This window comes from Balaenoptera acutorostrata, chromosome 15 (genome assembly GCF_949987535.1).
Source record: "Balaenoptera acutorostrata chromosome 15, mBalAcu1.1, whole genome shotgun sequence".
Taxonomy (NCBI): Eukaryota; Metazoa; Chordata; class Mammalia; order Artiodactyla; family Balaenopteridae; genus Balaenoptera; species Balaenoptera acutorostrata.
This window is the reverse complement of record NC_080078.1, coordinates 61,324,853-61,337,211: the sequence shown is the minus strand read 5'-3', so window position 1 is coordinate 61,337,211 and position 12,359 is coordinate 61,324,853. Positions and strand designations below refer to the sequence as shown.

Sequence of the window (12,359 nt, the reverse complement as noted above, 5' to 3'; positions counted from 1 at the left end):
TTGAGTGTGCCTGCCAGGAGGCAAGCATGGCTGCCGTGGAGTGAGCAGAGGCTAGGGTGGGAGATAAGGTCAGAGAGGCACAGGGCCCAGATTGTGTAGGCCTTTTATAGACCACTGTGAGGGATGGACCTGAAGCTTATGCAATTTAGGGAGCTGTCCTCTTTTAAAAAAACAAAATTACAAATAAAAGTTTGACCCAGGGCCTTGGAAGGAGCCTGGGCAAGTGAGGAGCCTGGATAGTAAATCTACCCTTGACTGGCGAGAAAGGTGGCTTTTGCCTGGCATGAGACGGAGCCATAGGACAGTTTCGAGCAGAGGAGCTACCTGACCGAATTAACCTTTGAATAGGATCTGCCTGGCCGCAGAGTGGAACATGGACTGGGGCAGAGTAGAGGAATTAGGGCACTAATGAGCAACCTAAGCCAGGCAGTTATGGCTGAGGCGCGGGCAGGGGTCAGATTCCAAAGGTGGAACCAACAAGATCTGCTGATGGGTAGAATGGGAGGCTCGAGAGAAGTAAGAAGGGTTGAACCTGAGGTTTTAGGCCTAATCCAGTTATCTTCAACTGGGGTGGGGAAGGAGCGTGAACGTGGTAACTGGACCTCATACACTCAGGCCTCTAACTTCTCTATGATTTTCACCAACCCCCCTCTCCCCGCAAGGAGGCTGAGGCCGAAGTTTCATTCCTCCCACTTCCCAAAGAAAACAATACTCAGGATACTCAGAGAGATACAGTACCTTGCCCAAGGCCACACAGACAATAAATGGCAGACCCTGGATTCAAACCCAGGTTTTACCAACTCCAAAATCAGTTATCTGTTCTCATACACCAGGAAAAGCAAGGTTTGGGGACCCTAGTAGACTGTCGGGTGGGAGAGGGAGTTCCTGCAGATGAGGCACATTTCGGCTACCACAGGGTCCCTTGGGACCACTTCACACCTACCCCCAAAAAACCTGCAAAGAAAGTTCTCGGCACCCTACGCCATGCTCCCTCCTGACCCTGTTTCTGATCCACTGGCTGGGAGATCTCAGCTGCAATCTTGGGGAAATGTTTTTGGCATCACTCAAGTTTTCGTAACACATTGACAAAGTAATGACTGCCTCCATCCCTTTTACACATTTCCTAAAGGAGTTTCTGTATTAGGATGCAAAGCTGGCTTCTCTGACTTAGAGAAAACCTGAGATTCCTGGTTTAATCTAGATTTAATCTTCTAATAGATTTAGCCCCTAAAAACAATCCATTGCATTTAAACTGACAATATCTCACAATAATCCATTTGGCTTGGATTGATATTTTTATTATCATTATGGATATGAAAGGCCCATCATTTGGGATGTTCAATTCTACTACCTAGAATGGCTCATGCCACTTTCTGCCTCCACTCCTCGCTTGGAGACTTGACTTGTGAATCTTTCACCATCTTGAGGCTTTGTCCTTTTCAAACCACACCTCTTAAACACCAGGAACAGAACCTGGCAGGCCAAGCTGAATAGCCTTTGTCCCCTCCAGCCCTCCCCCAGCCCCCTACTCCTGGCAAAACCTGCCAGCAGGAGCAGATATTTGATCCGTCATAGAAGCTATGATGTTACACTGCCCAGATGTTCAACTCACCAGACTGAAGGCTCAGGTTACAGATAATCAGGGCTGCTCTAGCCTACAGACCCCATGCCCACCCTATCCTCCCACCCTGAAGAGTCAGTTAGGATCAATGTCCCACATGGCCAACTGAGATGGAGTACGTAGGACCTGCATGGGTCGGGGGCTCACAGAAATGACCCCTTTAGAGTCTTCACACCAGTGGCCTAGAAGGCACGTACTCTCAAAGCCCTCTAGGGCCTTTCAGAATGGACGATGCCCTCCCCCAGTCCTCAAACACCTTTATCTCCTTGCCCGCTAGGGCCCACTTCCTTTCTTTGTCAGTAGTTTAAAGAGAGTCTGGACAGAGCCTGGAAACACTCGACAAGAGAAACAGAACAAATGTGATCAATGTGGCTAGAATTTTCAGGCCACCAGAATGTGCCTGATTTCTCCCTAAATAAATTGGGGCTGCACTTTACAGCTAGGGGAGTTGGGGAAGGAAGGTTACAAATTCAGCATTAAAAAAATTTTTTTTTTCTTTTACCAGAATAAGGTCAGGCCTAAGAGACATACTATTGAGGAAGGGGAGGTAATGAAGGCCCACACTGTGTCCACAGAAATACAACAAAGCCCCTACCCTTTCCTGTTTGAAACATCCCCCCGCCCTTGTCCAGGGAGTTAGTGAAAACTGTGCACATGACTTTGTAAAATGTGTGCTAAGATCTAGTCACTGCAGGTAATTCAATCCCAAGACCAAGACCAGGCTGTAGCAAACTCTGGATTTAGCCCAGTCTAACCTGAGGACTTAGGGGGTCCTTTAACAGGACCGTGTGAGATGCTGGCTGTGTGACACTGGTGGCCACCAACACTGGGTCAGAGAATGGTCAGCACCTGCCAGACACTCTTGTCCCCTGAAGGAGTGGCCAGATGCAGAAACTGGGCTCCCATTCCATATAGGAATTCCTAGGGCAGAACTGGAGGGGCCATCCCTCTCACCTCACAGTCAGGGGGACTGAGGCCTGGAGTGGGGAGGTCATCCCAGGGCTGACTTCTCCCCTCATCATGAAGCCACCTCCCACCTTAGACAGTCAGGGCTCAAAGCCAAGTTTGCCCAACACCCAAACATGGCTGATGAGGACAGCAGAGGACCCGGAATTCCCCAAGGCATGGGGAACAGGATGGGCAGCCTTTCAGACAGCTCTCAATCCTTGGACAGGCCAAGAAACTCATCCTCCAAGGGCAGCAGTTTCCAAACTTTTGTATTTTTAGCAGCAGAAGCCATCCTTCAAACAAAACCTTATGCAAAACCTCAAGCTACAAAACAGATCCGGGGCAGCTCTCCCAAGCAAAGCCTGGGCCAGGCCCCAAGCTCCTCCTCCAGCACCCAGGACTCCACGGGGCCCTATGTGGAGCTCAGTGCGAAACCCCAGACTTGGGGGCCTTGTAGCCCTGAAGCTGAAGCAGCCAGATAGGGTGGGCTCTTACTTAAGACCCCTGGAGGGTGCGGCTGGTCTCCGAGACCTGGACGACTTCGTTCTCCACCAGGGCCTGGCTCCCATCCCCACTGAGCTGTCTCATGCGCAGGTTAATGGAGCCGTAGGTCTTCCTGGAGCCCCTGCCAGGGACGAAGTTCGGCCGGCGGTACAGCTCTCCCTTGCACAGGGAGACCATCAGCAGCACAGACAAAAGCATGCCGCCCACTGTGAGCAGCCCCAGGCCTGCAATGATGCACTTGTCCAGGTGTGAGCCCAGGCGCGCATAGTACATTTCTAGTCGTTCCATCTCCCGTGCTGACACTGTGTCCGGGTTGACACGCGCCTCTCGGGGGATGGCGTACGCAGTCACCACCAGGAGGATCCCGCTCACCAGGAAAACCAGAGCGGAAACGAAGCCGTAATCCACCGGGCGGCTCACAGGCTCCAGGCCTGGCCCCTCTTCTGAACGCAGGGACAGGGCGTCCCTCTGGGATCGGGGCCATGAGGGGATGCCCTCAGGGGGGCTGGGGGAGCTGCACAGTCTGGCATCCCCAGGGTTCTGGAAATGAGTCTCGTGCTCCTCCGAAAAGAAGCAGGCATTCTCCACACCCTCCCTGCGTGGGGCCGCTGGACCCAGAGGACCTGGTCTCCTTGGGGCCTGGGGACCATTGCTCAGTGTCTTCAGTTCCAGACCAGGGGGAGATGCCATTGGGAAGGCGGGCCCCAGCTCATCCCTTGGCCGCTTGGCAGCTAGAAGAGAAAACAGAAAGTCAGTGGAATTTAGCAAACCTCTACTGAGAGCCTGCTGGTGCCAGACATCACACAAGGCCCCGAGAGATGTGAAGGTGAGTCAGGCCCAGTTTCCACCGGGGGGAGCCCGCCAGCCAGAGGGGGAGGCAGGGAATAAGACAATGACAGAGCAGTGAGACCCAATCCGCGCTAGGATCCTGCTTCACCACTGGCGGGCATGGGGCTTTGGGCAATTCCCGTATCCTCTCTGGGCCTGTTTCCCTCTATATTAAATGACAGTAATACTACCACTCCCTACTTAACAGGGCTGATATAGGGATTGAGTTAATCCATATAAAGTGCTCAGAATAGTAAGTACTCAGTAAGTATCAGCAATGAGCTATTATTATGATGGAGGGAATTTAAATACAGTAGATAGGTTCTAATCCCAGCGTCACCACTAGAGCTTAGGCAAGTGAGGTGACCTTTCCAGACTCAATTTTCTCATCTGTTAAATGTGAATAAGCCAAATGTCTCCCTCATAGGGATGATGTGAGGATTTCATAAAATAAGGCATTTAAGGCCCCTGCCAGTTCAATTAATGGACACTGTTGTGATGAAGTGAGGATGACTGGGGGCAGGGGAAGGGGTAGAGATGAAGGGGTCGTGAGAACAAAGAGGAGAAAGTTAGGGAAGCTTCTAGGAGTTGGTGGCATTTAAGCCAAACCTTGGAGGATGAGTGGGAAATGCCCCAGCAGTGAGAGGGGACAAGGGCATTCTGGAGAGGGAGAAGGGGTGCCTTGGAGGTCAGCTGGGACCAGCTCGCTAAGGACTCTGAAAACCAGGCCAAGGAGCCAGGGAGGCGAGGTGTTGGGGATGGGAAGGCTAACATCGCCTAGGTTTTGGAAAGCTCTCTCTGGCTGCTGCATGGAGGACAAACAGGATGGGGAAAGAGGAGAGTGGAGGCCAGGGGTCCAGGGAGGAACCCAGCGTGGTCAGGGGAGGCATGGAAGCTGAGAGGGCAAAGAGAAAGGAGCATATTTGAGAGCCATGACTGAGGTCAAGGCCAAATGCCTTTATGTAAATAGAAGATGGGAGGACCTGGATGCGGACCACAGAAGGGGAGCTGGGAGAGGAGCGGGTAAGGGGGTACTCTCTGCTCAAAGAGGAGACACCCTACCCAAGTACCTGAATACACACCCACACAGAGAGACAGACAGCACGTGTGCCGAAGGATACCAGCTTACAGCCCATGGGCCATATTTGGCTCATAGAAGTTTTGCTTCTTTTTGTTTCTGGTCTGTTCATCTGGTTTTTGGTGAAGCAGTTGCCAATATATAAAAAGCAAAAGATTTTACACTTCATTTTTTAATTTATTTTTTTAAATAGATCTTTATTGGAGTATAATTGCTTTACTATACTGTGTTAGTTTCTGTTGCACAACAAAGCGAATCAGCCATATGCATACACATGCCCCATATCCCCTCCCTCTTGAGCCTCCCTCCCATCCTTCCTATGCTACCCCTGTAGGTCATTGCAAAGCACCGAACTGATCTCCCTGTGCTATGCTGCTGCTTCCCACCAGCCAACTATTTTACATTTAGTGTATATATGTCGATGCTACTCTCACTTCGCCCCAGCTTCACCCTCCCACCCCATGTCCTCAAGTCCATTCTCTATGTCTACCTCTTTATTCCTGCCCTGCAACTAGGTTCATCAGTACCCCCCCCTTTTTTTTTTAGATTCCATATATATGCGTTAGCATACGGTATTTGTTTTTCTCTTTCTGACTTACTTCACTCTGTATGACAGACTCTAGGTCCATGCACCTCACTACAAATAACTCAATTTCATTTCTTTTTATGGCTGAGTAATATTCCATTGTATATATGTGCCACATCTTCTTTATCCATTCATCTGTCAATGGACATTTAGGTTGGTCCCATGTCCTGGCTATTGTAAATAGTGCTGCAATGAACATTTTACACTTTAAACCTTGGATGCCTGGCTTCTCTTGCAAATGGAAAGAATCTGACCACCCTAGCCCCCATTCCCTCACAGCCACACTCAGCTGGAGCTGATGATGGAGTCCTCCCTCAGGCAGATCTGGTGCTCCCCCGACAGGCCCCACCTGGCATGTAGAACTCCTGATCCCACAGCAGAACTACCCCGTTCCCCCTGAACACTGATGTACTGTGGGTACACACACCACAGACCCAAGTCCCCACACTGCACAGAGACCCCCAGGTGCAGAGTGGCTCATATGCCCTAGTGTGTCTACACACACGTACACAGGATTCTAGACCTTCCTCTGCATTCGTGTGCCTGAATTTATTCTCCAGTTCTCTGTGCTTCAGTGTGTGTGTGTGTGTGTGAGAGAGAGAGAGAGGGAGAGAGAGAGAGAGAGAGAGTGGATATAAGCAAATGAATGAAGTGAAAATGAATGGAATGAATGAAATTCAAAGAGCCTCAGGGCAGGAAGGCACGTTTTTCGATCTTTCTGATCTTCCTTCCAACATGGACTTGCATCAGACACCTCCTCTTAGCACACACAGGGCCTTTCATCTGAGTACAAAGCCTGTTTCCACTTACAACCCATCTCTACGACCATGTCCCTTTTTCCTGAGTTCCAATTTAATAAATGTTTACTGAGCACCTACACTCCCTGTTGGGCCCTACTGCAGGCACTTCACTCAGGAGTATTGTGTATAATCCTCACAAGCCCCAGGAGCAGTTATTACTATCTCCATTTTACAAAATGTGGCCAAGATCCCATGGCATGCATGTGGGGGCCAGGAGTTGAAAGCAGGTTCTCCAAGAATTGTTATCACTTAAAAGCCTGCAAACCCACATACTCTTGTACCAGTGGCATCATTCCGCCCTCCTTCCCTGGTCTTCCAGGCCTCATTTGTAGATTCTCTACTTTATCCCACTGTTTAACATCAACCACGAGCAGCTTGAGGGCAGGGATATGTCTGGGTCCGCAGCCCCCTGCACAGGGCTTGGAACACAGCCAGCCCTCAGGAATGGTTTGGCAACCTGCCCAGGCAGACAATCCTTCCCACACACCGGGTGGGGAGTGCCTACTCAGGGCCAGGCTCTGCCCAGACTGCTCCCACTTTCCAGTAAACCAAGAGGAGAGGTGTGTTCATTGGCTTTTTTTACTTTTGGCACCAAAAGCATTTTCCTGAGTGCCCAGCCAGTAACAGGGACTGGCAGTGACCACTCCTGCCCAGTTGGTGTCCAGATGTGGTCCCCCACCCATGTCTTCAGAATCCTCCACAGAACTCAGCCCCTGGAGTGGCCCAGGAACCCCCTTCCCAGACCAACACATTGATGTTTCCATATCCCAGAAAAAACCCAGGACACCCAAATTCTTGGAGCAGGGCTCTTTCACCTGGCAGGAACCCAAAACTTTTTCCTTAGGATGCCAGCAGAGTTAGGAAGAGGGTGGAGGAAAAGGAAGTTCCCTCTTACCTAGAGTTGCTATGTATCTGACACACAGGTTCAGAGATACCCACCACTTACAAGGGCATGCCCAGTCAATTATCCAAAACATAAGCAGAAACAGACAAGCTGACAATGATGCTGGTGTCCACTGCTCACACCCCACAACTGTACCAGTAACACTCCAGTTTCTTCTGCAGTCCAGCAGGACCTGAAAAGCACACCCCAGTTCCACACTCATACCCCCAGGGGCCTTTTCCACATGCAACATTCACAGACATGGGAAGCCACGCAGTGTGAGCCACAGATCCACAGACCACATTGGTACCCACACCCCAGCAAGGGACAGAGCTGGTTACACACACACACACACAGACACACACACACAGAGTTTACTACCCTCAGGACTGCTAAGATCCACCAAGATCCCCCCAGGCCCAGCACCCCACCCACTGGTGTGCACTAACACGCGGGGAGACAGACGCACAGCGGGAGTGGGTAAGCTTCACAAAACCCAATCGATAGACACACGCACGAGTTGTACACAAAGCCTTGGGCGCTCAGATATGTCCACGCTGTTATACCCAAAGTTCCGCGCGGAAAGCCCCAGCACCCCGACTGCCCGCCGCACCCCCGCGCCCGCCAGCCCGCAGCTCACACCCCCTGCTCCTGCCCTTGACCACAAACGCCGCTGGGCCGGGCCAGGCCGGACCGGGCCGATCGGCGCCGGTAGCCAGGCGGCCAGGCGGCCCAAGAAGGCCGGGATCTGCGAGGACAGGCGTGCGCCGCGGTCCCCTCGCCTCGTGTCCTTCGGCCGGGCCGCGAGGTCAGGCTAGCTCTCCTTGGCCGCCCCTCCCCGCCTCGGGCCCTCGGTCTCCCGCCGCCCCTTGCAGTCCCCTTTTCGCGTGCGTACCTGTGCCGGGCCTCCCTCACTGCCTCCCCACGCGGGAGGCGAGGGCGCCGGGCAACGGCGAGGGCGCCTCCTCCCCGTGCGCCTGCCCGCAGCCGGTGCCCGCCCGCCGGTATCTGTGCTGCGGCGCAGACCGGGAGGGAGCGGGCCCGGCCGCCGCCTCCTCCTCGCCCTCCCCGGCTCCCGCCCCCTTCCCGGCCGGGCCCGGCCCGGAGACGCTGCCGCGGCGCACTTACCTGCTCGCTCCGCGCGGGGCTGTACGGAGGCGGCCACGGCCCCTGGGGGTTCCGGGGAGGGAGGGACGGGGAAGGGGCGGGAGCCGGGGATCGCCGAGCGCAGCGGATCGAGCTCCGCCCGCGGCCGGCGAGGGCGCCGGGAGAGTTAGCGCGGGGAGGCACTGGGAGGAGGGTAACGGACTAGGGTGAGAGTGGGGGGACATGGCTCCATTCTTCTCCCCGCCCCCTCCCTTGGGGCAGATCTGTTTCGCCAGCACCTGGGCTTAGGGAACTGAAGCCTTCAGCCCGCGGTGCCTGGGCGCAGGGGCGAGGCGCGGGGGTGAGTGCTGAAAGAGACCCCTCCCTCGGCCGCCGGCCTCGCCCCTCGGCTGGGGAGCCCCTACTGCGCCAAGCCCCCACCCTTCCTCCGCTCCTCACCCCCTCCCACACACACAGCCCTCAACCCACAACCCATGGTCCTCTCCGAGGTCCTTAGGTCGGGATAGTCTTCTCTGGTGTTTGCGGCTCCGTGGCTTAAGGGCGCCACCTGAAGGCTGAAAGGAAGCCTCTGAAGACCACCCCTCACCCCCAAACACACACACGCGCGCGCGCGCGCTCCTCCTTTTTCCCTGCTCTTCTTTTTCTGTGGGACACTGAGGTACACAGCCCAAGACGGGTGTTATCTTGGAGGATTGCCAATGGCCACACACACCTTCTCCCTCCAAGGCCCAGCTGTAGTGCCCCCTCCCCTGGGAAGCCTAGCTGGGTGCCCCACACACTCTCTCGCCCCAGGGGCCCCTACAGCGCTCTCTTTGCCTGCATTATTGTCCTTATTTCTGAGAGTTGTGATTTTCAGTAAGTGCCAGCCTCCCTCATCAGACTGGCACCTCCTGGAGAACAGGGCCCCTGTCTGATCCCCCCCAGAGCCCAGCGGTGGGTTTGGGTGAACAGGTGGTGAGTAGGGCAGATTTCACTATTTCTCTCCTTTAAAGGGCTCAGATTAAGGTGAATCAAGTGAGGTGCCTAGAGCACAAAAGTTAAGGAGACTCTCCCTCTTTGGGGGCCCAGGTCAAGCCCAGAGAGGAGTTTGGTCTGAAGATCATGGGGTTTCCAGAAGTCTCCGTGGCCAGCTCACTCTCATGGCCTCAGGTAAGTCCTCCCGCCTCTCTGAGCCTCAGTGTTCGCCTCTGCCAATGGAATCATGAAAATGCAGACTCCAGGAGCTTTGGGAGGGTCAGCAGAGGTCAGCCATCTGGAAGGACAGGCAGCTGGGGATGCCTGTCCTGGCTCCTCAGCCACCACATGTGAGCACCTGACCTGTCCTGCTCCAAAGGCCTGTGCCATCCTTGACAAGCAGGACAGTGGAGGCCACCCTGGAGGCCAGGTGCCCAGGCTTTTAAGGCCAGTGCGACAGAGACCTGGGCAGGACCTCCGGGGATGGGAGGGCTTCAGTCTCTTCCTGCCTTCCAGAAGTCTGACCTATCGTTAGGGACTTCAAAAGGAAGCTGGCTGTGGCACCAGACTCCCGAGAGAATCCCAGCTCCACCACTCATGGGTGTGTGGCCTCGTCCCCTCTCAGAGCTCAGTTTCCTCATCTGTTTAATGGACTTAGTAAGGGTTATAGGGATTAGATGAGATACTCCCTGTAAAGCGCACACAGTTCCCTCCCTCAGCCCTGCCTCAGAGCCTTTGCCTTTGCTGTTCCTTCTGCCTGGGACACTCTTCTTCCTGAGACCCCCAGAGCTCGCCCTCACTTCCTTCACGTCTTTGCTCAAATGTCACCTTCTCAGAGACACCTTCCCACATCATCCTTTTAAAACTAGCAGTGCCCCAGTACCCTTTACTCCTTAACTCTGAATTTTTCTCCATAGCATTTATCAACTCCTGACAGTTGCTTCTTTCTTTCTTTATTGTCACCACCACTAAAATATGTGTCAAGGGGCAGAAGCTTTGCCTGTTTCCCTCCCTCCTGTATCCCCAGACACTAGAAAAGGAGCCAACACATAGGAGGCCCTTGATAAATATTTATTGAATAAAGAATGGAGAAAATGAGCAAATATTTATTGAGCTCCTATTATATACTGATTAATTAGGTAGACTTCATCCCTACCCTCTAGAAGTTTGTATTCCAGTGAGAGAAAAGGATAAGTAAATGTAACACTGCCACAGAGCAAAGGTACATAGTGCTGTTCAAGCTTTCAGCAAGGTGCTGACCTAGTCTGGGAGATGGGGATGGCTCCGGGCTCCCCTGCAGAAAGTGAGGACTGAGCCCAGATTGAAAGGATGAATAGGAGGCAACTAGGTAAAGACAGCAGGAAGAGAGGCCCAGCAGAGGGACTGGCATGGGCAAGGGCCCTGGGGTGGAAGAGAGTATGGTGAGTGTGAGGCTTGACGGAGACCAGGGTGGTTGCCCTGAAGGGCTCAATAAGGAACATTGGAGATGAGGCTGGACTATCTGTGAGTCAGGTCTGAGAATCCTTGTAAGCCAAGCAGTTGGTTCTTTATCCCCAGAGCAGTGGGGAGTCATTGATCTGTGTGAGTAAAGAGTTAACAAACTTTTCCTCTTCTGCATGAGAATTTGACCTTTGGTTAACTGTCTAGCTCTGTTTCCTTGGAAACAGATAAACATATATCACTCTGTTACTAGGCAACATTGCTATGATAAAAATGACCCCAAGGAGGAGCCTAGAATGATCCATGTGGTAAAGGATTAGAATTGGAGATATCAGTATGAACTCATGTTTAGCATAATATTGATACAGATGAGTACATATTTATGATACATGTGATAGATAACTATAAATGTATATATACGCAAGTCAGTATACACTATATTTCCTTTCTCTGTCAGCTGAGAGGACCTAGCTGCATGACACTGCATAGCAACAAGCGCACCTGGTGCCCAGATCTTGGTTTCTAATACCACTCTCCAATAAAAGGAACCAGGGAGAAATGGCTGATTCTAGGACTGGAGCAGGAAATGTACAAGACAAGCCTGGAGCATCTGATAGTGCCAGAAAGGAAGGAAGGAACAAACCACACGCGCACACACACACACACACACACACACACACAATGATGGGGGTATGCCAAAGGACATAGAGGCTGACTAAAAGAGCTCCTAATAGCCAAAGTTAGAAAAATTTGATCAAAAAAATAAATATTGGATTGTAACCTAAAATATGATAAATGAAAAAAAATGGGGGGAAAAGATAAATATCTGATGCAGAATTCCAAATATTCCATTCTCAAGGAAGAGCAACATAACGCCCCAATTCTTTTTTGTTTTTTTTTAGACTTCTGTGTAGAGATTTTTTAATACAATTTTTAAATGTTACATTCCTTTTACAGTTATTACAAAATATTGGCTATATTCCCCCCGGTTGTACAATACATTCTTGTAGCCTATCTTACACACAATAGTTTGTACCTCCCACCCCCCCCCCCACCTCTGTATTGTCCCTCCCCCCTTCCCACTGGTAACCACTAGTTTATTCTCTATTATTTGTGCATAACTCCCCAATTCTTAAGTGTGGGCTGAACATAGTGCCTTTCAGAGAGTACAATATGGAAGTGGGGGTGGAGATAATTTTATAGTGGAGAAACTGACAAACCTGATTACCTCAGCCAGGGGATCAAAGTCAACATCAACAGTCAAATTATGTTAATAGTATGTATCCTTGATATGATGTGATGGGAATGGCACTTTACCTCTGTGATCTCTCTCACAAAACCCATAACCCCAGTCTAACCATGAGATAAACATCACACAAATCCCAACTGAGGGACATTTTACAAAATACCTGACCTCAGAACTGTCAAAGCAAGGAAAGTCTGAGAAACTGTCACAGTCAAGAGGAGCCTTAAAGATGCATGATGGCTAAATGTACTATGGTGTCCTGCATGAGATCCTGGAATAGGAAAAAAGGACATTAGGTAAATACTAAGGAAATCTGAATAAAGTGTGGACTTTAGCTAATAATAATGGATCAATATTGGTTCAT

General features: G+C 51.7%; 1 protein-coding gene across 2 annotated transcripts; it reads right to left on the bottom strand.

Moving 5' to 3' along the window:
- Positions 1-2,841: 2,841 nt before the first annotated feature.
- On the bottom strand, positions 2,842-8,451 carry TMEM74B (transmembrane protein 74B). 2 transcript variants are annotated; one of them, XM_057529849.1, is made up of 2 exons: positions 8,377-8,451; positions 2,842-3,804 (listed from the first exon to the last, which is right to left on the bottom strand). In XM_057529849.1, the coding sequence occupies exon 2, from the start codon at positions 3,761-3,763 to the stop codon at positions 3,065-3,067; it is 699 nt and encodes a 232-aa protein (XP_057385832.1). In that variant the 5' UTR covers positions 3,764-3,804; positions 8,377-8,451; the 3' UTR covers positions 2,842-3,064. The 2 variants fall into 2 exon arrangements, with proteins under 2 accessions (XP_057385832.1, XP_057385833.1); XM_057529850.1 differs by lacking the exon at positions 8,377-8,451 and adding an exon at positions 8,144-8,238.
- Positions 8,452-12,359: the final 3,908 nt, after the last annotated feature.